This window comes from Corvus cornix, chromosome 7 (assembly GCF_000738735.6).
Source record: "Corvus cornix cornix isolate S_Up_H32 chromosome 7, ASM73873v5, whole genome shotgun sequence".
Classification (NCBI taxonomy): Eukaryota; Metazoa; Chordata; class Aves; order Passeriformes; family Corvidae; genus Corvus; species Corvus cornix.
In genome coordinates this window covers 18,291,127-18,317,937 of record NC_046337.1, presented here as the reverse complement: position 1 = coordinate 18,317,937, position 26,811 = coordinate 18,291,127, and the positions used below count along the sequence as shown (strand labels likewise).

General features: G+C 37.6%; 1 protein-coding gene across 1 annotated transcript; it reads left to right on the top strand.

The window, feature by feature from the left end:
• The first annotated feature begins 95 nt into the window (after nt 1-95).
• On the top strand, nt 96-26,811 carry SLC38A11 (solute carrier family 38 member 11). Its single transcript, XM_039555383.1, has 12 exons — nt 96-128; nt 2,504-2,621; nt 3,050-3,124; nt 3,711-3,845; nt 5,388-5,453; nt 7,058-7,161; nt 7,324-7,403; nt 19,651-19,721; nt 20,555-20,716; nt 22,427-22,539; nt 23,207-23,338; nt 25,238-26,811. The coding sequence occupies exons 1-12, from the start codon at nt 99-101 to the stop codon at nt 25,481-25,483; spliced, it is 1,332 nt and encodes a 443-aa protein (XP_039411317.1). The 5' UTR covers nt 96-98; the 3' UTR covers nt 25,484-26,811.

The window sequence follows — 26,811 nt, the reverse complement described above, 5'->3', positions numbered from 1 at the left end:
GGGAGCCCGTGCCGGGCGCGCGGGCCGGGCGGCACCGGCGCCCCCCAGCTCAGCGGCGCCGCGAGGGACGCGGCGCGCCCGCCCCGGGCCCGCCGGCCATGGAGCCGCCGCCGGCCGCCGCTCGCCAGGTACCGGCCGGACACCGGGGACGGGCGAGGCGTGGGACTCTGCGCGGCTCAGCGAGCCCGCCAGCACCCGTCGGACTTTTCTCTGCGCTCCGCGGCCCGTGGGGCGGGATGGGTGTGAGCGGCACCGCGGCCGGTTGCGGCGGCTCAGGGCGACCGGCCGCTGGAACGTGCCCGCTCCGCGGTCGAGCGGGCGGCAGCGATGGCCTCTTGATCGCTGTTGAGTTGCCCCCGAATTCGTAGGAGTCATAGGCACCACGCAGGGGGAAAATGCGGTCTCGGGGGCCGCACCCTTGCGAGGCAGGGGCAGGGCGTCTGCTCGGCACGGCTGAAATTCGGTGTCGCGTGAGGAGCGGAGCGTGAGCGCCCCGTCTCCAGCCGTGCCCCATCATCTCCTGCTGTGCCCGCTGCTGTCGCTGCCATAGCGGGTGGCTTTGGCTGTCCCGTGGCTCGCAGGGGTCCCAGGGAGGACCTTGCGAGAGGCAGACGCCTCCCGTTCACCTCTCCCGCAGCCTGCGGCGTTGCACAGGTCGCTGGTCGGGCTCCCGGCTGCCATCCCTCCCTGTCTGCGGGCCAGGGGCACCCTCGGGAGCGCTGCTCTTCACAGAGGAGCCTGTGTGACCTGTGTCACAACTTTTTGCTGCCCTTTCTTTTTGCCCATTTAAATGTGCCCCTTCCAACGGGGGAAAGGGACCAGGGCTTAGCAATGCACATTGTGTTCATTTCTTGTCACAGCTGAAGAGAGGGAATCGAACTGTTCTATTCAGTGCAATTTCACCTGTACTGTGCTGTTAGCAGAGAGCATTAAAATTTCGTTAGAGAATGATAGTGATGCTCCTGCTGCTGAAATCAGTTGTGACATAAAAAAGTAGCAAAAATCTAGATAAGAAACAACTGAGGGAGAATGTTACTTATGAAACTGTGTGATATGAGGAAGATAGAAACCAGTGATTAGTTTGTCTGTGATGACGTGGGGACACCAAGTGAAAATACTGAATGGTAGATTCGCAACAAATTAAAATACGTGTCTCTTCCTATGATGCGTAATTAAAACATGGCATTCTACACGATATTGTAGACGCTAAAACTTATGCTTGGTTTCAAAAAAGGGAAAAATCAAGAAGCAGTCCATTAAGTGTGATGCACCAAGAAAACAACCAGTTTGGGAAGTCCAAAATATGCAAACTGAGGAAAGCTGGGACAGGAACGTTATTTGCTAACTAGCTATCTCCTATATTCTTCCAATGCCTCAATTCCTATGCCTGTTCCCTAGGCACCTTCCATGGTCATCACTCTGAAATGGGATACCATGCTATACTGGCCTTTGATCTGAGGCGGTATTACCCTTCCTATGTTAGTGCTGCTTAAGGATTAAAGTTTCCACTTAAATATGTAGCCCTACTAGAGGCAGGCAATCTTATGCTAGTCAGTTGATGCATCTATCTACAGATGACTTAGATTTTTCAGTAATTCTTTTTTTCCCCAGGAATATTAGTGACAAGCATCTGAGTTTGTACTACCTGCTATGTATGTTAAATAGGCTTCTGCATCCATTAATAGTGGTTTTACCTTCATATTTAGTACACAGAACACAGGCAGGCATTTTCTTCATTAAATGGATGTTCCTCTTTTGAATTTCACAACTTCAGTTAAAATACGGTCTTTCTCATGAATAATTCTAAAATGTTCTCTGACAGCACAGTGGTGGTCTAAGGAGAGGGTTACTGCATGTTTATTAAAAATTCTTTTATGAAGATAAAAACTTTAATTTTTGAAGCTACTGGCTACATATTTACTTAGAACTTTGGTTCTTTCCCTCAGAAACTTTCTGGGACTAGCTGATCTTACAGCGTCATTAACTATTCATAATTAACTAAACCATTGAATGGTACAGAAATATTTAAAATACTGGGTAAGAACTTGGGATTAAAGTTAAGATGTTGGATTAGATGTTAAGATGTTGACATGCTTCACTAGTAAGTCTTGAAATTAATTTCATTTCCCTGATTCAGGAACTATTTTTACTGACCAATTTTACTAGCCAAAATATTTTCAAAAATACTTGAATCACATTTCTAGCTTTGAAATGTGACTAAGAATGTCTTTGTCTAGCACCCTACCTCTGAGTTTATATACATTTTTTCCTTCCACTTATTATTTTTCCGAGAATTATGGAAGATTATGAGTCAGATTTATACAGGAATTAGATGCTTAATACCCCTTTGATTTCTCACTAAAAAATGGGATTTATTTATCAAAATACCTCTACAAATCTGAGTTAATGACAATTTTTAAAAAAATCTTTAATAGACTGTTCAAAATCCTTGTTCTCACCTATTTTTCTCATGTATAATGTTTTTCTTGTCTTCATGAAATAGGTAGAAGCAGATGACCAAATAGCCCTCCTTAGTAAGCCCAGGAATAAAGGAGGAAACAGTGATCTGGCATCAGCTGGATTTAACATTATTAATTCAATCATAGGATCAGGCATTATAGGTAAGTCTACTTTTCTTCACTATTCTGTATTCAGCCTTGTTTATTCACGTGTGACTATCCAGCTTGGAGAATAACACTGACTCCTCACTTTCGGGTGCTGTTTTTAAAGATTTTTCTCTGTATTTATTTGCTTACTGTGCGAAAATGCAGAGGTGTCAGTTGAGACCACACCTCAGTGATAAATACCCCAGTGTCTCTTGGCCATAATGATCAGAGAGGTTGGGCAGGTGCTGACTGAATTTCATAGTTAAGCAGCAGCACTTTGTCCAGTGAAAATTATCTTTTTGAGGTTATCTTTTTAAGCATGCTGGTCCAATTTGGGAGATTACTAGCATTTTTTTTTAAAATCTGAATTTTTCTTTATTTTGATTCTCATAAATAAATATTTGGAAAGAATCTTCTAGAATCTCTCCTTTTCTGCTTTGCAGGATTGCCATATTCGATGAAGGAAGCTGGTTTTCCTCTAGGAGTACTGCTTTTGTTTGTGGTTGCCTATATCACAGGTACTCTTAAAGCAGTTCCTGTTGTAAAGATAAAATTAGTCCTGCAACATTTTAGCTGATCCTGAGCTTAATGATACCTTAAACAAGTATATTTATGACAATAAAAATGACTAATTTTTTCCTACCTCACTAATCCCTTGAGCCGATTAGTAAAAGTAGAGAATTACACTACAACATATGAAGCTGCTTTTTGACTGCATTTATTTTTATAAAGCCTTAGTTTCCTAGTGGAGGTAACATTTGCAAGAATTTCTTATTTGTGCCCTCATAATCACCTGTTTGAGTTCACTGTTTTTATCCTAATTAAGAGACTGAATCTTGAGTGGGTTGTATATGACTTCTAAAAAATATACTGCAGAAAGAAAACCTTTGATTGTACTATGATTTTGATTATTTTTCTTCCAAGATGAGCCTATAGCTCCTGGGTTTGGTGGGTTGAAAGACTTAGTGAGATTTCTCATCCCTGCTCGTCCTAGTGCCACTGCTTTTCTTACAGACATTTTTTTTTTGAGTAGTGAAAAGGTGAAAAGTAATCAACCACAAGTTGGTTTATATTGTCTTTAACAGTAATTTTATATTTTAACAGATTATTCCATTATATTACTGATCAAAGGAGGAAATCTGTCCAGTACCAAAAGCTATCAAGAGCTGGTCAAAAAAACTTATGGTCTTGTGGGTTATCTAATCCTTTCAACTCTCCAGTTTTTATATCCATTTATTGGTAAGATCATATAAAATATAAATGTTTCCATTTTATAGGTAACAAACTTTTTCACATTACTTCATTGTTTCACTGGTTAAATATTAAGAAGTATATAAAGAATGTACTGTAAATGCTTCTTTGTTATTTAAAAAAATATTTAAATTTACATTGTGGGTTCTGAAGAATGACTGAGGAGTAGTTCAATGAATTGGAGGATCAGAATAATAGAAATGAACTGAAATGTAATAGCAGAGAAATCCATGATAGCACATACAAAGTTTAATGACAAAAGTAGCTAGAAAAAATATCAAAGGAATTCTGTTCTAGAATGAGTAGTAGAGCACGAAGTTGATGTGTCTGAAAGAAAAGGAAGACACAAATTTAGGAGTATACTGAATTAGTATTTTTTCAGAGGTGCACTATTATTGTAATCAGGGAAGCCACTGTTTAGATCTTGCTTAAATATTATGCGCTGTCATTGCTTTTCAAAAGCATTAGTTCAGCCTCATACCCAACGAGCTACTAAGAAATTGGGCAGTCAAGACCCCTTTGAAGAAGAAATAGTAAAAGAACAAACAGGTGTAATCTGGACAGGACTTTATTAGATCAGAAGTTTGAAATAAAGTTATATTCAGAATCTGTCCCCTGCTGTAGCAACAAAATTAAATCAAATCTTAAATAATCTTGATATTTTCACACATGGGGCTGCAAGAGGTGGTGACTTCAGATATCAAGAGTCTGGACTTGGTGATCAGAGTCACAAATCAAAATTCCTATTTTGGGTCTGGCTACAGGTAGCTGCGATTTTTAAGGGCATCAAGTTACTGCAGGCAACAATGTTACACATATAATTATACTCCTTTGTAAATCAGCTACTCCATAGAAAATACAAAAAAGAATTGTGAAGGTCACAATTCTTACCATAGAACTATGGTTATGCTCTTGTATGTGTTTGAATTAATTTATATAAGTAGCGTTAATGACTTACAGTTTCACAACACTGAATATTTATATGTTAGTTAAGGTCAATACCTAAATGTAAGCTGTCTAAATGTCAAAGATAGCAAGAGTGTATAAATATATTTTATGTGTATGTATACACGCGTGTACAAATTTACACACTTTTAGTGTAGCATTAAACAAGAATGAAATATGAATGTTAAGACCACAGCACTTATTAATGAAAGGGAGGAATTGAAGTCCACATCTGATATCCTAACCTATTTGCTCCTGCTTTCTTCTGGTTTAAAGATTTTGCTAGCTTTTTGCATGAGTTAGAAAGTCCTTTGCATTTAATTGCAGGACTGATTGTTAGACTAACACAGGAGCTTTACTAAATAGAAACAAGCATTTGAAAATAAACTGACAAAGAATTGCTATTTGAAACAAACCTTTTCAGAAAGCCTTCTTTATCTTCTGAAGTGAGTTCATATGGCCACTCAGCACAATGGCCTTGCTTATCAGGCTGCATTATTGCTTAGGTTGAACCTGTTTAAAAAAAAAAAAAGATCAAATATTTTGGATATGACTTGTACTAACAAAAAAATTATTTTCTTTAAGCCATGATCAGTTACAACATAATAACAGGAGACACTTTAACTAAAGTTTTTCAGCGAATTCCTGGAGGTAAGATGCATTTAAAAAATTCAGAATGGGGGATTATGTATTGGATAGAAATGTAGCATAAATATTTTGGAATTGCCTGTAACTTTGCTTCTAAATTACTCTTAGAAACTTGAAGCATATATCTATGAGTGGGGTTTATTGAGTTTGTTTTTTTTTTTAATAAGCCTTTCCCAAATAAAAACTATGAATCCTAGTCCTTGGCTATCAGTGGACTCAGTGTCAGTGAACAGACTACATGCTTCTGTGAAATACTCAGCAAATTGAAGTGAGTCTTCCACAGCTGTGTATTTACAAGATTGGGTTTTGTAATGTTTTTAGATATTTCCCATAATAATAATAATAATAATTTAAATAGTGAAACTGTACTTCATCTAGTGAATAATTCTGGATGAGTTGCAAATAATATAATGAATGTAATGCTTTTTAACTCATGCCCTTGTTTCCTTTCCTGTGCTCTTAAGTTTTCACAGCAGCATCAGTGGAGCAATTTGCATACGTGTTTGGTATCTACTTTAGCACAAAACCAGCTAAGTTAAAACATTCTTCACTGGGAAATTAAAATGAGAGAGAATATGTTCTGTAATGAAGTGGAAATGCATATTTGTATGAACTGTTTCATTTCCACAGGAGAACTGTAATTTTCAGCATGTGAACCCTGAAAGGTGTGGATGTAGTTTTAATTGTCACACTCTTTTTTTTCTGTGAATACCTGATCAAATTGATAGTGACAGTGAATATCTAATAGTTTTTTTATTGACGTGACTTCTGTAATAGGGGGAATCCCCAGCATAGCAACTCTTCTTACCTGTCCAGTAGAATACTGCCTGGAAAGAGGTCGGAAAGCATTATAATCTCCCAAAGAAAGGAGGGAACAGAACACAGATTTTTTTCCGTGTCAATTGCCAGTCACTTTCCAGCCATAATTACTCATCAAGTATTCATTCAAGCCAATGATTTATGGTAGCCTGACTGAAACTCAGAGATGTTTTATTTTAAGTTGTTGTTGGCTTGAACAAACCCACCAGTTACACAAACAAATCCCACTGATTGCATGGAATAGTCTAACATTATTGTTGCCTTCACATGGTAATCTACTTTGCGAGTGGAAGCTGGCTGATGGCAAGAAAGGAGGTGCTCAAAAGAAACCTCGAAATTAACTTATTTTAGGCCATTTCTTAGAGAACAATGCTGTCCTACACAGCACAGTAATTGATGTCAACCCAGAGTGTCAAGAAATTCTCAAGACTAAATGGCAGAAAGAAGTAGTAGAATTTTTTATTTGCAATCTCCCAGCATTGACCCAGACATGATGAAAGACATTAATACCAATTTATATGTAGGAATCCAGACTTTGCAGTTTTGGTTTCATATATCTCATATGTTACACATTTGGTTTGAATTTGCAGAATTCTTGTGTTTATGCCCATGCTGTGCATGGCTTTCTCAGTGTTAGTTAATGCCTAGTTTTCAGTGTTACTTAGCCTGAGTAAAGGGAATAAAATCTTTATCACCAACAGTTTGGTACTTCTAACCTGTCAAATGTAGCTAATCTTTTCCTCAAGTTAGTCTCTTAAAGAAATAAATTATTTTCTTTTTTGCTTTAGTTGGGCTGGACGTGCTTACCGACCGTCACTTCATAATTCTTCTTACCACCATCATCTTTACCTTACCTATATCTTTATATCGAGACATAGCAAAATTGGGAAAGGTAAATCATAATAGCAATTCATTTTTGGTTTATTGTTCTGTATGCCATTAGAAAATAAGTGCCAGTCATAACTTCACATAAATAATTAACAAGTGCATTATGCTGCTAAAAGGACAATCTTTCAGCAGCTTACTGACTGAAATCATGTTTTTAACTTTGCAGATATCTCTTCTTTCTTTGATTCTAACCATTGTCATCCTGATTATTGTGATGGTGAGAACAGTAACCTTCAGTCCACAAGTGTGAGTATTCTTACACTTGCCACAAAGTGAATTTTTGATCATATATAATCTGTTATTGCACTATTTCATCTGTCTGCATAGTTGTGGAACGTGCCTGCTTTGGGACAGACAGATAACTGAAAAATCTCTATCAACAGTAATACAAAATGAACAGCTAAATATACTTCGTCCTGTTTTATTTTTTCTTCTATTGGGTATAAGCAAATTTAGAAAAAGTCACAAAGCCCCTAGAGATAATGGGAAATTATGGGTGATATGACTAACAGCAGGTGAGTCCTGAATTGGCACGGGAGATTGTCATTTGAGATTTTTTTTTTTTGTCCATTATTGTCAGATGGCCTGTATTTACAATCTTCAAATACCTAGTATCTTAGGAGTATTTCTTTTCCTGATAAGATAAATATAATAATTTCATAATAAAAATATAATACAAATACTGAGAATTTCTTAAAAATAACACAATCATAAAACCTTTATTCTGTTATTTGAGAAAACAACCACATAAGCATGAAAAACTCTTGCAGCACTCATACTCTGCAAGTGGTATTTAACATTGGACACTGGCATGTTCTAGACAATTTAGTACATGTAAGTATGTGTTGTGACAATATTTTTATGATTATATTGCAAGAAAGTGTTATAAACCTATTATTTTTCCTTAATGGCCTAGAAGGGCTGTCTTTTTATATGTGTAGATATATTAATAAAATAAATATATCCGAATGTGCTTTTTTATTTATTGGAACAGATTTATATGGTACTTCTGATGTTTCCTGAGTATATTTTTCCACCAGGATTGTTTCATCAGTGTTAAGCATAATTGTTCATTTGTATTACTGCTGTGATACATGGGTTAGTTGCAGGGTATTCAGATTTAATGGTAGGAAGATGCCTAGAATAGCAGTTTCTTAAGTTGTACCAGATGATGTTGTCTATCATCCACAAAATCCCTCTCTCAGAGTGTGGACCTTTCCTCCCCACCATTTCTGAAGCAGCATGTTTTTCACACGGTGTGTTAAAGGGGTATTTAAAAGGTTAATATCAAAATTGCCTGTTAAAAAAGGAAGAAGCTATACATAATAGTTACTGATAACCTTGTTACTATGGTAACATTTCTTCTCCACAGTTGTGATGCACTGAAAAATACGGAATGCATGGTTTTATTTTTTCTTACAATACATGTGGTTGGGTTTTGAGTGATTCTTGAAGTTTTAATTCTTAATTCTTTAGAAACTTCTATTTCTGCCTTTACACTTCTTGTTTTAAAAAATGCATCTAGCAAGTTGATAAACAGTTGGTAAACTTTTTTTCCTCACCAACATTCTGTTAATGTCTATTTTTACTACCTTTGCTATTTTTATTTTACAGTTATAGACATATACTTTAATTGTTGAAATTATCTTCTAGAATTTTGTTAGTTGTATAATGGTATGACTATTTTTTTTGCAATGAAAATAAAGAAAACTGTTATATTTTAATATGGGTGTCATCATATTACAAGTGAAACAAGTGAATTAACACGTTTATTGTGAATCCTTACTAAAATACAAATAGAAGTTGGAGTTCCCAAAGAGATTTTTTAAAATCATCATTATGAAAGCACGGTCCTTGTATCTGTCATATGGGACAAGAATTTGTACAATCCTGGATAAAGGCTTGATGGGGAAAAGAATATTGAATTCCTACAATTGTTATATGGCAGAAGTGATTATGTGCCTGCCAGTGATGACAGGTGATTGCAGAGAACAAACTAGACAATTCCACGGTTTCCCATTCCAATCCTTAACTAGCCTTTCATTATGAATTCTTCCTAAATGTGTATTACTCCATTTCATATTGGTTGCTTCTTGGCTTAACCACAGGGGGTATGGACAGCAAAATGTTTATGCTTTTTCAAGTGCTTGAAAAACACCTGTAAAAAGCTGTAGTTTGTCACACTTGGGGGAACCTTTCTATGGACTAAACAAGCACAGTTCCTTTAGGGTTTCTCTTTTTTGTCATTTCCTATGCTTCTGATTATGCTCAATGGCTGCCTTAAGTTTTCTGCAAATTAAAGTGAAATCATGGTGCCCCACCTGCCTGGGATATTCCCTCTGAGGAGCAGGGAAGAAAGACTAACATATCTTAAATACAAAATGTTTTAAGGTCCTTTTCAATTGTATCCCTTGGGGATTGCCACGCCTGTGTTTATGTAACCTAGTTTGATATTCGCCCCTTTGGAAAAGAGCATGATGTCATGGATGTGCCTTGAGTTTGTAGTCTAGTAGAAGTACCAAGCATGGGGTACTCTGCAGAACTGTTTGCTAGTGAATTTTCCTTTCTTTGATACTGTTCTCGTGAAGTTTGGGATTGTTTGGGGTTTTGTTCCCCCTGCCATGTCTTTGTGAAGCCTTTTTATCCTCTGCATAACTAGAATTTGTCGTTACAGAACTGAATGTTGCTTTATCAACGTTGCTTTATCTCCATTTACCAACATATTCATGATTTTTCTTTTTAATCCCATTTTCTAGCGTGATTGTGTTTACTGCACATTTCATGCTTTCCACTTTCTGCTTTTTGTTCTATCATTCAATTCATTGCTGAATACATTCAAAAATACTGGACTCAGGTCAAGTTCCCCTGTAATCCCATTTGGATATCTTCCCACTTTGATAATTCTTTTCTGAGTAGTAATCAGTTTTCATTTACCTTTAGATTTTTCAAAGTGAATAGTTCTTCCCTTTGAGAGATACAGATCATTATGTGGAAATGATAAAAAAATTTTTTGCTTAAATGCAATCCATGCTTTAGTTGAAAATTAAATCTGTTATTTGAACAACAAAGCAATAAAGGATATTTTCTGCAATAATCTGAAACTTTCTGCAGTGTTTTAGACCATCAGAGAAACAACAACATTTTTAGTATTTTAAACAGGAATTGCAAGGTTTTGAAGTTGTCTTAGGTTACAATGTAAGATGTAACCAAAAGTATGTATTCTATCACCATCTGTTAAAACCAGGTGGGGCAGCATTCTTTATCTCTTCTGTGACCCATCCCTGATAGCTCCGTCTGGAGAGATATTTTTTCTGTTAATGAGCCATCTAGCTTCGCTGCATGACTCATAAAATTATATCATCCCATTGTGAGATGCTCCGCCCAGGGGGAGGAACCAAGCATTCCTACCTGGATATAATCTGAGGAACACCACACTCAGCCCTTACCTACTGGATTCCCAGAGAACGAGAGCTACATAACCACCACTGGACCGTCAGAGGAAGACCAGACCCTTCTGCAGAATCACTGCTTCAACAGAACCATATCTATCTCCTCAAGAGGACTGCAGCCACCATTTAATTGGACTGCTACCACCACCCTGCCTGACAGGGTGTCAGGTTGTATCCTGACTCTGTCAGTGTTTCTGTACTATTGCATTTATTTTTAATTTTCCTATTCAATTATAGTTCTGATTTCAAGTCTCTCACTGGTTTGCTTTCAAACTACTAGTACATCTTTTGGCATCCAGTGTGAGGCAAGTCCTGAGAGAAGTCAGAATTATAATGTTGTATTATAGAAACCACCTATTCACCATGATGCTTACATGGGTCTTGTACCTAGCTCTCTATATTTTTCTGCACATGAGGAACTACCTGCCTGTTGTAATGCTCCTGTTGAGACCAGGCTATGGTATAAAAATTGTTTTATTGGTTTATTATGTCTATTGCATGACAACCTCCAAGGCAATGAACATCATTCAGAATATATACTCAACTTTATTTGCCTGTCCTAGTCTGACCTCCTACGTCTGGGGCCTCCTCAACAATCACACCCAGCCCCTGGGCGTAAGAGTAGAGAATGTTTTTTTCCAGCCTTTCAGACCTGACACAGCAGTTTTTGAAAATACTGAATTCCCTCTGGATGTCAAGGATGACATAATCTTGTTGTCAGTTCTGTTTTCTTTTTTCTCTATGACCTGCACCATATACACCATGCTTAGAGTCAGAACAATGCTCAGTGTGGCCCTGCATCCTCAGGATGAGAAGAAGAAATGCAGCAAAGCAACAGGCACCACATCTACACAAACTGTCACAGAAAGGAAAAAAACCAAAAGAACCATCAGCGTCTCCACACAAACCGTCCCTGAACCAGAACGGCCTAAGCTGGTAGCAGTTGCCCCCGTCCAGAAGAAGAAATCAAAAAGCAAATCAGTCCGTGTAGTGACTGATGATGGGCAGCGACCTTCGCACACCAGCAAAGAGGCAGAGCCAGAGATCATCACTCGGTCGCTATCCCTGGGTGAGCTGCGAGACCTGCGGAGGGAATTCACCCGCCAGACGAACGAGTCTATCCTGACCTGGCTGCTCCGCATCTGGGACGCTGCAGCCAATGACACCATTCTGGACGGAAGTGAGGCCAGGCAACTGGGATCTCTGTCCCGGGATGTGGTCATTGACCAGGGGATCGGGAGAACCCAGAAAACTTCAGCCTCTGGCAGCGACTGCTGGCAAGTGTACGGGACAGATACCTTTGTAAAGAAGACCTCCAGGTGCGCGAAGGAAAATGGAGCACAATGGAACAAGGTATCCGATTCCTGAGGGAATTGGCTGTGCTGGAGATAATTTTTGCAGAAGATGAGAGATTCCCTAAGAGCCCAGATGGTGTCCAGTGCACTTTGCAAACCAGAGATGTACTCTCGTTACCTGGCAACGCTGCAATGGAGGGAAGGAGAGGACAGGTGGGCGTCTTGGTGAAAAACTGAATTTACGAGGACACGTCACAGCCCGTTTCGCACCCATGTCTCATCCGTGGAAACAAGTCTGGCTGAGCACAGTGGAGCTTGATTGAAGAGGCCATCAGAAACTGAGAAAGGAACTTAAGGAAGAATTTACCACATCTTGCCAGAACCAACAGGAGTCTCTGCCATTAGGAGCAGACGCCCCCCAGCCAAAGAGAGAGAATACACTCCACGAGGTAACCTCTGTTTTTTTCTTCAGGAGCGTGGAGAAGACATGAGGAAGTGGGATGGAAAACCCACCTCCTCCTTAGCAGCCTGGGTACATGAATTGAAAAGAGGAACATCTACCACAAGAAGCTCATCTAGAGTCAACACTGCTCCAGTCTCTCATGGACAGAACTCCAGATGGTATAGGAATGATAATATGACTGATTCTCTTAAAGGGACCTCGGAACATATTTACAGGAGGAAAGCAACATGTACCATGACCAGGATTAGAGGGGCCCTGCCTCTAGCCAGGTAGAGGAAAGGGACAATTGGATCTACTGGACTGTGTGGATGCTATGGTCTGGCATGTCTGACCCACAAAGATACACAGCTTTGGTTGACACCGGCGCTCAATGTACCCTGATGCCATCAAGGTATGTGGGAACAGAATCCATTTCTATTTCTGGAGTGACAGTAGGATCCCAGCAGCTGACAATATTGGACACTGAAGTGAGTTTAACTGGGAATGAGTGGCAGAAACACCCCATCGTGACTGGCCCAGAGGCCCCGTGCATCCTTGTCATAGACTATCTCAGAAATGGATATTTCAAAGACTCAAGAGAACATTGGTGGGCTTTTGGGATATCTGCTGTAGAGACAGAAGACATCAAGCAACTGAATACCCTGCCTGGTCTCTCAGATGACCCCTCTGCTGTGGGACTGCTGAGAATTGAAGCACAACAGGTACCAATCGCCACAGCAACAGTGCACCATCGGCAATACCATGCTGACAGAGACTCTTTGGTCCCCATCCATGAGATGATTCGTGCACTACAATCAAACAGGCCAAGTGGGTGAAGCGTCTGTGGCATGGTGGACGATGGTCAAAGTACAGGTATGGGGAAGCCTGGCAAATTGATTACACCACCCTTCCCCAAACCCGCCAAGGCAAGCACGATGTGCTGACCACACACTGGAAACCACCACTGGATGGTTGGAGACCTACCCCGTGCCTCATGCTACTGCCCAGAACGCCATCTTGGGCCTGGAAAAAAAAGTCCTGTGGAGACATGGCACCCCTGAGAGGATCAAGTCAGACAACAGGACTCATTTCAGGAATAACCTTATGAACACCTGGGCCAGAGAACATGGTACTGAATGGATCTATCATATCCTCTATCATGCACCAGCTGCCGGGAAAGTGGAATGCTGCGATGGACTACTTAAGACCACCCTGAAGGCACTTGGCAGGGGGACCTTCAAAAATTGGGAAGTGAACTTAGCAAAGGCCAGATCAATACCTGAGGGTCCATCAATCAGGCTGGTCCTGCCCAGTTTGAACCCTTGCACATAGTGGATGGAGAAAAAGTCCCTGTGGTACACAGGAAAGGTATTTTAGGAAAGACTGTTTGGATTACTCCCACCTCAGTCAAAGGCAAACCCATCCAGTGGGATTGTTTGTGCTCAAGGACCTGGTTACACTTTGTGAGTAATGCAGAAAGATGGGGAAACCCATTGTGTACCACAAGGAGACATAATCTTAAGTGAGAACTGTGAGTAAGGTTTCATTGTGTATAGTAGAGTGTAAAGAGAGTGTTGATTTGGGTATGATGCAGATGGTAATAGAGTAAGGGGTGGATAATGTCTTAAGTTACAATGTAAGATGTAACCAAAAGTATGTATTCTATCACCATCTGTTAAAACCAGGTGGGGCAGCATTCTTTATCTCTTCTGTGACCCATCCCTGACAGCTCCGTCTGGAGAGATATTTTTTCTGTTAATGAGCCATCTAGCCTCGCTGCATGACTCATAAAATTACATCATCCCATTGTGAGATGCTCCGCCCAGGGGGAGGAACCAAGCATTCCTACCTGGATATAATCTGAGGAACACCACACTCAGCCCTTACCTACTGGATTCCCAGAGAACAGGAGCTACATAACCACCACTGGACCGTCAGAGGAAGACCAGACCCTTCTGCAGAATCACTGCTTCAACAGAACCATATCTATCTCCTCAAGAGGGACTGCAGCCACCATTTAATTGGACTGCTACCACCACCCGTGCCTGACAGGGTGTCAGGTTGTATCCTTGACTCTGTCAGTGTTTCTGTACTATTGCATTTATTTTTAATTTTCCTATTCAATTATAGTTCTGATTTCAAGTCTCTCACTGGTTTGCTTTCAAACTAGTACAGAAGTTTTGCTTCTTTTTTTTTTGTTTGTTTGTTTTCCCCTTTATTTGCTTTGGGTTTGGAGCAGGTTGTCCAAGGACATTTTAGGAATGTTATTGTCATGTTCTCATGAGAAAAACAAAATATATTTAAGATGCGGGATTACTTGGTTTAATTTATTTCATCTTATGACAAATATAAAACTGAGGTACTTCTTTTTTTCAGTTTTGGTTTTGATAACTATCATCCATATGATTATTGTTAACTGAATGACATAATAACCCTGCAGATAAAATCCGGTGTTCTGGATTACTGAGAGTTCATTCTCAGTACTTTAAGATGTTGGATAAAAATACATTTTGATGACCTGATCTTTATTCCCATCTGCTTATAGCTGGGTATTTACCTACTGTGATCAAAAAAGATAGTTGAGAATTAACTCATAAATGTGCCGTGTGTTAATACTGCATGGAATAACTTCACGCTTCAAACCTGAAACTGACATTCATTGCTGTAAAAAAAAATATTTTATGTAGCTTATAAAGAGGGATCATTTTAATTTAATTTGTTGTTCTTTTGCAAGAATATTATGATGTCAGTGTCTCCATAATACATAAATGTCTATGAAAAACTTCAAGAGCATATATGTGTAGCATATGCTACACATAAAGAAGATGTGAGAATTACCCAACTGGCAGCTGATCACAGGGGTAAAACACCAAGGGCTCAGGAAAAAACTTGAAAGTAGAAAGCTGATTCTTTCCTTCATATAAAAAAAATCCAGTAGTAAGCAAAGATAAACTTTAATGTGTGATGAATGTAAAAAAACCTAACTAAGCTATGTTATATTTACAGAACTGTTAAGTAATTCATTAAGGAAGAAAGAGGAATTAAAGTAGCTGTAGATATGGGGCTGCCATAATAGCTTTGTCTTGTCTGTGTTCTTTCACAAGATGACTTTGATTAATATAAAATCCAAGGCTAATGTGAGCCATACTCATTTTCTTTCCATTATATTGACTGAAGTTACAGTCAGCATCTATGAACTTTTCAGTATTTTTAAACTTTTAAAGTTCGAAAAACATCTAGAAAGGTATTTTACCTTAGAATATAATTAAATTGAAATTTTACAATTAATTTCCTAAATGTTTAAATAATTGAATTAAACCTGAATGAATCTGAGGTGTTCCTGGATTATATTGTTAACTGCTGATTTGCACCTAAACTTGGCAGTTTGACACTGATCTTCAGTCCAAAACAATGGAAGTCTTTTGCGCATTCCAACATGTAGCTCCCCTGTCAAAACTATTACTTTGTTCCTCTCTAGAAATTACCATTCTTTTTTGACTCAATGTTTCATAGCCACTAGCTGGTTGAGATCAAAGATATTTCTCTTGCCTTCATTAAAGATGTTTTGCTTCTTATGCACTCTTTTGCTGTATTATATTTGGCAGCATTTCTACATAAATGACAGAAAAGATTTTTATATGGCATCAATCTTAAGATGGGGACTATTATGCTGCAAGTGTTTTACAAGAAGTAGAAGATTGGCCATTTTAGACTGCCAAACAAATTTGCCCAACTCTTACTCATGGTCCGGATGCTTACCCTGTTGGATGTCGTAACTGTTGCCTGTTTATTTGTTCTTCTCAATTCCCCTGCTTTTATGTAGATAAACATGAATATTTTCAAAACTTTTAGAACTCATTAATATGTTAATTATGGTATATTTTCACTTACATATATAGTAGACTGAGTAAAGTCTTATTTTCTTATCCTCTAGGTCTTCTTCATTGCTAGGCCTCACTACCTTCAGTCTGTCTTGCTTTTGTCTTAGTTTCAGCTAAGACTTTTTCCTGTCTGGGAACTCCTTTAGACTGTCTTTTTACTCAAACTTTTATTATTTTTGTTCTGAGAACTACAATTAAATTACATCTCAGGTTTTACTTTGTGTTTCACCTTCTACTATATATGATAGACAGTGCAGCTGTCAGCAAGTGCATTTAGTATCAAAAATCTGTTTCTTCTCTTATTTCATCCGACTAATACTCCTTCTTCGGCATGAAAAACCTTCCTGTTCATGCAGGCATAGCCTATGCTTTTATACACTGAGTGAGAAGCAGAGAGCTAGCTGGTTTTGTCATTCACAGATTTTCACAGCTAATGCTATTCTTGTATAAGCAGCAGTTAAAATCTTTCCCTAATAACTCCTAACAAGAATGTAGGTCAGAACAAAGGTCCCATTAAAAAAAAAAAAAAAAAAAAAATCCATCTTGAGCAGTAGCAGCAGGATTGAAAAACCACAACAGGTGTAATGTTCTGCTGTATTCTTGTGACACTCTTTCAGTGTGTGTATGCAGCTGCCTACAGAGATGTATATATTTATATCAGTGTGTGTATGTTTACTTTGAGAGATGATGTTTCCATTAGTTCCACAAGTTAGACTTGTGAGTGGTTTTATGTGATTGTTCACTATATGACTCTTCCATAACTAACACCTACTGTTTTCTGACACAGTTTTCTCTTTCTGAGTCTTTCTATGAAGTCTTATTTTATATAGACACTTTCATGTCACCTGCACCCTTTCCCAGGAGTTTTTCATAAGTCTGTATGTTCTGCAGACTGAACTTGGGGGTAATTTCTTATTGATGTGATCACAGCTCTAGAGCTGTTGACTCTTATTTCCAAACACTCAGAAATTATATTTCTTACTGTGTACTTTCATTGCATGAGATCCCTCTATTCCCACAATATGAAAATGTTCTTCAAAGCACATGCAGCAGTATATGAGTGTAGAAAACAGCACATCTGTACCAGCATACATTGTAGGACATTACAAACTGCTGGTAGCATTCAAATCAGGGATCTGAAATTGTTCCTCAGTTCTGCAACTAGAATGGAAGGAATTTATCTTCTTAGGCTGCTAAGTAAGCAGGATTTTGTTCTTTTGGATTTTTTCCTCAAATACTCCTAATCTGATTTGCCATTCATCCATAAAGCAAAGCAATTATCTTGGTCTCTTGCATATTGCTAGTGCATAAGCTAACACTGTGCGAGGGAAAAACCAGTTACTGTGATTTGGTTTTTTAAATTATTTGGCCTCGGTATTCAAAATGTTTCAAGTGAAATTTATGTGCTTTCTGAATTCTCTTTTTCAAATCTGTATTTGTAGGAGCTCATGAAATAGCTATAACATCGCACAGGATGTACCATTTTGACAGAAATTAAATGTGTTTCACACAAAAACTATTCCTTATTTCCATGCATTTAAAAATATTTTGATTTATAAGGTATTAGATAATGTAACTTAATTATTACTAGAAAAGAGTCAAAGAAAACTGATAAATTCTGCTGTCAAAGGAAAATATAAAACAAACTTCCATTTTGCATGTTTATTATCAAAGCTGACCTCTAGTGGTTACAGAATGGAACAAATGCAGTGTTAGCTTCCTTTATACTCTTTTTATTTTGAAGTAGTATTGAAATTTTTCCAATCAGATGTGAATGTTTTCCTGAAATACATTAAAAATTATTAATATTAATTTTCCAGACTCATCTCTAGGGGTAGTGATTTGAAATCAGTGGCATCAAGTTAAGGGAGCCTAAGTAAGGAGCAACAGCATCTGTAGAGGGTCAGAACTCCTATTTCACAAGATAAATGCCAGATAGCTCTATTTTATCCCTAGTACTTTACATCTACATGCTGAGTCTGAGGGTATTTTAGGAGGGCCATACTCAGCTGCTTAAGGCTTGAAGCAGTATGTTACAGCAGTTCAAAACAATATTCTGCACCTGAGGACAAAAAAAGGAACTTGATTTTATGCTCAGGTTCTGTTCACTTTAAAGTTAAGCTTAGCAACCACAGCTTAAGAGCTGAAAAGCTGCTCTAAGTCTGAATTAAATGTGCATTAGGTACTGTAAGTCTGGGTTTTATTAATATGAAAAAGGAAGGATTGACTATTTGAACTCAAGAAATAGTAAGATATGAGTTCTGGAAGAGGAAACTGCAACTTTTTTTTACTTTTTAAAATTATTATTATTACTTTTAAAAATTTGTTTATTTTTAGGGGCTGAAGGTGTAACTTAGACACTTGAAAGCATTGAAACCTGGCATAGCATATGCCACTGCAGCTGTGAAAACCAGCAAGAGGGAGAGATCACCAAAAGAGAGGGAGAGAGAACGCTGCCATTGTTACCTTCACAGAACTGGCCTGAGTGCCATACTGCTTCCTAGGGCAGTAGGAAAAGAGCAGCTAAAGCCTCAGGTGGCAGCAGCTTTCCCTCTAAATAAAAACAGAGCAATCAAGGTTAGCAGCAGCCAACTTTTTAAGAGCAGTCTTCTCTGGATTGTTTTTCATTGTCTGTGCTTTAATATTACAAATTCAATATTTAACTAGCTTGTGAATTTCATTTGATGTTTTTAGCAAATTGTATTTCTGGAAAAGGATGTTTTGTGTCCCTCCCTATTTTTTCTTTTTGCCTCTTTATTCCAAGTTCATGTAGTAAATGGTTTTTAACAAAGTTTGCTGATGGTCCTCCTCTAAGCATTGCAATTGCTGCAGGTCCAAATCTGTGAGCATATCTTAGAGGAGGGGGTGTGGGGAATATGACATTATTTCCTCATTGTAAAAGTCTCCATGTACTCTCTTACACTTTCTTTTATCTTTTGGGAAGTAGCAGAATCTCTTTACTATGAGGAACAGGTGTAAAGAAAGGCAAACTGCTTCACTTGATTTGTACCCTAGTAAGAAGGTATCTCTAGACTGCTTGGATTACATGTTTAAATTCAAAGCTAGAAATTGCCTCTAAATAGTCAGAGGATGTTTTCAGTTGAGATAACCTTAGTCAGGATCAGTAACAGCTTTTACCCTCCATGTTGCTGTTTCTTGGTATATGCTGACTTGAGGAGCTTGTTTACGAAACTGAAACAGGCTGACATTTTTGACTGTAAACACTAGTTACAGAAATACTTTAATCAAAACAAGGGAGGTGAGAAAGGTATCTCCCTGGTTTCAACTTGTTGATAAACACTGGGGCTATTTCAGAGGGTTCTGAAGATCTGTCTAGCAGCAGTTCTGCATTACAGCATATTACTTGAGTAATTTTTAATAACTGATAATTGAAAAGAGGGTAATCTATTAAAATGTCTGTTTTAGACCCAAATCAGAAAATGCATGGATATTTGCAAAATCAAATGCAGTACAAGCCATTGGGGTGATGTCATTTGGTAAGTGGTTTCTTCCGTTTTTTTTCAACATTAAGATCAATTGTAAGAAATCACTTAATATTTTGAACCAAGAATTTCTTTGGTTTTTAAATATTCATGTTATGCTGGTGTAGAGAAAAAAAAAAGAAATTGACTGACTCATCCATATGAATGTCATTATTACTGTGTAAGACATCAACCTCATCCATTGTCCATTTGGCCCTAGAGGCTATTGCCACTGTAGCAGGGACAGTGTGCATGTGAATCCAGCTCACCTGTGCAGGTCATCCTAAAGCACCTGCATCAATGGGTTAGTCTGACTGATAAACTGAGGGGGCTGGATTCGTTCTGCATTCCCTTGGGTAACCTCTAACAGAAAAGTCCTCATTCTGAAATCTGTTCCTGCCTGCAGGATCTGGTATATTACTTCTTGTTAATGTTGTGATAATCTGAGGCTTCCCAATGCTTGCTGCTGCCAAAAATGGATGCCATATGAAGTCTAAAAGTAGCAAATGGCTCTGTAGATTTAAAAAAAAAAAAAAAACAAAACTTCTCAAATCTGCTGCTGGGTTCTTAAGTAAAAGGAGAGCAAGAAGAGGAAATAGCTGTGGAATGGAGATGTGGAGGGTGGGAAATGGCATAGCATTTAAGGATAATGTAATCAGAATCATCTTGGGATGAATATAAACCTTCATCAAATCCACTAAGCAAGCAAAGGTTCAAACCGTTTATCTTTGCCACTCATTGCAAGATTAATGTTTGTATTTAATAATGAGTGGATTCAAACAGTGCTGTGTCTCTATGCATTTATGCATGAATTCATATATTTGCTTTAACTGTCATGTGTTTTTCAGCATTCATCTGCCATCATAACAGCTTTTTAATATATGGGTCTCTGGAAGAACCCACATTAAAGAACTGGTCTCAAGTCACACATATGTCTGTCTCACTTGCTCTTGTCATCAGTGTAGTGTTCGCTGCCTGTGGATATATGACTTTTACAGGATACACAGAAGGTAAACTGCTTGATCCCTCAATCTTGGTACTTGCTATAATCCTTACATTTCTGCCTTGCTGTCTGATTTTTTCTGTAAACATCTTGGTGACTGTAAAAATGCAAAAAACATAATATATTTGGACAGAAATAGGACATTCCTCATAGTTACCCAATAACCAAAACGGGATACAAAAACGTCAGCTCCAGGCTAATAGAAGTCAGATTCTCAAGCATAAATCTCACCAGTGGAAGTCCCCTTTGAATACTTCCATCATCAAAACACTTTGAGGACTAAACAGCTATGAGTTATCCACATGGTCCAGCAGCAGAGAGCAGTAAGAACAAAAATTTCCTTCAGAATATCTGGTATATATTCCTGTATATTTTCTTACATTTTTTTCCTGTATGTGCTATTATAGCATCCTAGAGTTAGAGATATTTCCTATCTTTGCAGCAGCTGTTCTGCTGTTATTAATCCTACTGTCCCCTCTGTGGGTATATGAATACACATAAATATATATAATTAATGTTGCATCATGCTATTTAACATTTTGTTGAAGTTAAAAAGGTATGTTCATAAGAACAAGGTGTAAATTGGTTTCAGTGCATTACTTACTTCAGGAAAAATGCACATTTTGTAAGCAAGCATCTTTTCTGTTACTTCATAGTGACATTCTGGATTGTAGGAGAAGGCTTCCAAGCTTTTTCCTTTTCTGATGAGCAGCAGCATTTAGTTGAGAACAGAGAAATTGTAGGATGGGGATTCCTGGTTTATCTGTCCTTTTCTCCTGCCTCCAGTGCTTACTCCAGCAAAGTAAGTCACTGTCCTAGAAGTACTCTAGGTAGACCGAGTTTAGGTTGGTTGAGACCTTTCAGGTATAGAAAGCTCTGCCTGCAGCTCCCCTCAGTATGACTCTTGTATAAGCAGGTTCCATCTCCCCTTCTGTCTCCCCTGTCAAAATCTTTTGGCTGTTTAAAGTTAACACCTTATTGCTTCTTCAGTGCCATTGTGATCCTGAAAGTAGTAAATCATAAAACAGCATTGTATTCGCATAAAAAAGACCTGATAGTTCATCTGATCACTGTCTGGCACTGTCTCTTGTGCCTCAGAGATCATTATTACAGATTCTTTGTGGTAAACACCAAGCAAGATGATTTTAATTCTATAGTGATGCTTTTGTTGTTAGATATAAGATTTGCTAGGTAATAAACCATATATGTTTATAACGGGCTTTTGGGGTCAGAATATTTGAAATTCTTCTCTACAGCTTATTAGCTGTGATTAAATACTATCAGAGAAATGCAGTTCTCCACAGGTAACTCTCTCACCTTTTTTTGGTGTAATTGTCGTTCTAGGAGTTACATTTTCCCTAAAAATGTATCTTTTACACATAAGCTTTCTTTCTGAATCTGTCACATATTTATTTAATCAAACACTGGCATCTCATACAAAATCTATGGTATGGGGAAGATAACAGATGACAAATTCTGATATGTATATTTGAAAATATTTTTTGAAGATTAATGCTACTTGAGATAAAGACCCTGCTACCAGCAGGATAAGCTGAAAGTTGCTCCTGGATGTAACTTGTGACTGTAACTAGTTTCTAGTTACATGTCAGAAGAGGGGTTCAGTAAATCTCAGTTACTCCAGTAACCTGCACTTCAAGTTGCAAATATAGGTAAATGATGTGAAGTTCAAGCTAATTGGTGTTTTGCTATACCTCAGGAGATATATTTGAAAACTACTGTAGAGATGACAACCTTGCTACATTTGGAAGGTTTTGTTATGGAGTTACTGTAATTTTGACCTTCCCCCTTGAATGTTTTGTGACCAGAGAGGTAAGAATTTATTACATTTTCCCTTTAACACTGTTGTTACATATTAATAATATTCTCACATTATTAATACATATTGTAGCTGAAGTCTATGGTTCATCTGTGATAAATAGCAGCATATTTTATCCCACTACATGCAATGAGTACAGGGAACTAGTTGTACTGTTTAGACACTGGCCATAGAATGTTGTTTTACATTCATTATAATATTAGTATTATATTAATAATTACTTAATAATATCAGGACTGCTTAAAATTCCAAGTTTGGCATAAATGACATTGTTGTTACTGTGTTGAGAATAGCCAAAAAAGCATACTTTTCATGCTTAATACTTTTCCTTTTTAGAAGTATCTCCATCTAGGAAATCCATCTATTCAATAAATAATTGTAAGTGGATTTATTCTGTAATGGGCAATTGAGAAAAGAGTAAATCCTAAAATCCTACAGGCATAACTAAGTCAATCTGGCAAGTGTTCTGCAATTTTAGTAATGATTGTTATGAGTTATTTTTGGAAGCAGATGAAGATGTTTTCTTGAAGCAAGGTAAGTAAAATTCAGCCAGTGTTTTCTCATCCATTCCTTTTGTTTCCTAAGGTTAGAAGGTTTGGAGTAAGCTGTTTCATAACATAAGGAGAAAAATCAAGGTTTAAAATTGTGGTTCTGTTTCAGGTGATTGCCAATGTGTTTTTCCATGGGAACCTCTCAACAGTTTTCCATGTTGTTGTGACAGTAGTTATCATTGCTGTAGCGACTGGTGTATCATTGATGTATGATTGCCTTGGAATGGTCTTAGAGCTGAATGTAAGTGAACCTGTATACTCTTTTATTTAATAAATCACTTATTAATAAAACAGCTTTATAAAATCCACAGCTCTGCTGCAAATCTCATGTAATTTGACATAGTAGTCAGTAGTAATGTTAGAAGGAATTACTCACTGCTTCAAAATCAGATAACTAAAGGTGAAAGGAAGTTAAGAAGTAAAATTCATATGGTTGGGGAGGGTTTTAGAACAGTTTTGTAGATATGGCAAGAGGCTATGACTTACCAAATGTATTTAAACCACAGCAGAAATTACTAAAGTACTCATCCAGACTGTATAGTGGTACTGAATTTAGCATTTCTTTCTCTAGTCCCTGCTTCTGATGAAGTTGGAAAATTACTAAATGCTGGGCCAGATTCTAGTGACTGCCTTGGGCCAAAGAGGCAAAAAACAAAGGGAGGTAGAAAGAAAGAACCAGTAGTAGCAAGACCACAGAGATGGTCGCTGGAAATATACAGCTCCCTCAAAAGCAAGCATTCCATCAATGTAGTGGGGTTTTTTTCCTAAGCATTTAGTCAATAGTCAAGCTGACAGCTTTATTCCGTTACAAATAGAAGATGATAGCCAGGCTCCTATCTCGTGGGGTTTTTTTTCTTTTCCTTTTTAAGAGACAGTTTTACCATACAGCTGTAGGTATCTATTGGTTGTAATAATTGTGCTTAGAAAGATTGTTCAGTCTTGATATCCAGCAGTAGAGAAAAATGAATAGACAGAGTATTTACATGTGAAAGAAAGGTGATCTGTCTTTTCAGCTGGGATTCTGTCCAGCAGAATTGTCTTTTGGCTCTTCACCACAGATGGCATTTGATGCTGTTTCTCTGACCCTGCTTACTCTTTCCCTGCTTTCTGGTTTTAAAACAAAACACAAGCCATTGTGTTTGCCTTGTGGTAATTCCCCAGGGAATCTATTTGGTCATATGGGAGTCAAAGAGGCACAGATTTTTCATTATTCTTTTACTGGGATGCTGGTTTGTGTTACTTCAAAGACCTAAATCTTAGTTTTCATGGAGAAGATCCTTTGTGCATGTACCTATTTTTGATGTCTGTACTGATCACTGTTAACAGGTTCTACCATAAAAATATTGGAACTTTTGTACAAATGATGATGTAATGTTGCTCCTTAGGCTGGATTACTATCTTGCCATAATTAAATTGAAGCATAGCGTTTGTTAAGTGTGGGACAAAGTAAACATTCAAAATTTCTACATAAAGTTGCTCTCTTCTGGCATGTAACTCATATATTAACCTACAGTGGCTTTACTACAAAAAGCATTTTAAAAAGTGCTTTTTATTTGTCCCTAAGAGAGCATTTAAAGAGGAGCTGAATTTTTAGTGGGAGAAAAGGTTCTACTCTGTCAAAGGGAGCTTTGCTTTCATAGGGAAGTCAACCTAAATCAGGTTATAAATGTTAAAATGATCAGAATTCTTTGAACTCCTATGATATTGATATGATTTTTCCACTTTTTAAAAAAAATTATTCTTTTAAAGGCAGTGTTATATCTAAACTCCTCCATGGGATTATCTTAAATATTTTAGTTCAGTTGGGGAACTCTGGACTTTTACTCTATCTCTTAAGCTGAGAAACTTGGGGTAATCAGATTTAATGCTTCTTGCAACATTAAAATATTATTCTGTATCAGCAAAGCAAAAGCATTTAAATAAATCTGAATTATTTGAAGTAGTTTAACAGATATTTTTGCATATTATTTGGGACTTTGAAAAAAAGGTTTTCCATATAGCAACACTGGAAAAGGCCTTTATTCTCTGGTTTTACTGTTGCATCAGGCTAATCACAACTGTTTAAAAATTCAGGTATTTGTTTTTCACATCTAAATAAACATGCTTATGAGGTTTTTTTATTGCTCTTTCCCACACACAGGGAGTTCTGAGTGCTACCCCACTTGTTTTTATCATCCCATCAGCGTGTTATCTAAGGCTGTCCAAGGAGCGGTGGAACCATTCAGACAACTTAATATCCTGCCTGATTCTTGTTCTTGGTGTGCTAGTGATGGCAGTTGGCTTGGTTATGACTGTCTTGCATCCCCAGGAATGTAGCCATGGAAAAGAAATGTTCTACTGCTCCCCTAGTAATGTTTCTTTACACAACAGTACACTTCCACCATAGGTAGCACACTAACCTCCAGACTAGATCAGTCACATCTCTTAGGGAGCCATACATGCCAGTTTAAAGGAGAGTGGAACAAAGAGCTGTCATGTTTTGAGATGCACTAGGAATCTTAAACTGTATAACTGTATTTACATACTTGATTTTGTGCTGCCATCCTGTTTCAGGTAAGACTTAAGTTTTAACAGTTGAAACACAAATTCTCAGAGGTGCCTTTCAGCAGACATTACTTGAATAACTTGCAAGTCTACCAAAAAGGTTGCATTTTTTTAACTTAGTCTGCAATGCTGTTAAAAAGCTAGAAATTAAATGTTTTGAAATGTAAACCTCTCCCATGTTTCATTGATTTAACTTAGTTTTTATTAATTTTATAATCCTTAATGTATTATTTATTAGCTCACTATAGTATGAGGGTTTTTTGAAGTCCTGAGAAAAAGTATGTCTGGATCTCTGTGTATTACAATTCTGCTATTAAATTGAAAGACCCTTATTAATTCTGTCTTTGATTTTGCAGTAACTGTCCTTTAGAGCTGAAAGCTTCCTTTTTATTAGCTCTTGAGTAAAAGGCAATTTTGTATTCTGACTGAACTGTAACTGATACAATATATGGTCTTCTAATTGACAGATATTGCACAAATAAATTCACAAGAGTGAATTTAAAAAGATTCAACTAGGCAGTCTTTGTAAAAATTTCAAGATTGACAAAGAAGGAAATTACATTGCAGCTGAGTTCTTACATTTATAATATTATTCATTATTTCTGAAACGGAATTTTGAAACTAACATTCTAAACCTGATTATCATTCTAGTCCTCTGATTCTTTTCAGTATATGACTAATGATTTTGTCATGGTTTGTCAAATTCTGGTGATTTGTTATATTTTCCAAAATTCATTTAACATCAAGGATTAATGTGTATATATATATGTATGTGTATATATACATAAGTATATATAAAAATTGACTCACATGCCTATAGGATATGAGTAATTTGAGGTTGGTAATATGGGTATCCTCAGTCATATCAATGCTGTCATTTTGAAAATGTTTTGTTATCAAATCAAAATGTGTACTTGAGTTAAGTTTTGCATTACTGTGATCCTTGTGGTTCCTCATGCCAGCTAGATGCATAACGCTTCTTCATTTTTATGCTGCTTAATGGGGATGGGTTTTGTCTTCCCTTCATATTGCATGACAGAGCTATTTCATTGAAGATTTCCAGCTAAATAGATCTTTAAGCAAGGGTCACTAGATGGTGATAATACTTGTAAGAATAACACACTTTTTAAAAGTACTGCTTCCAAAATAAATGCTTTAAATATTACTGGG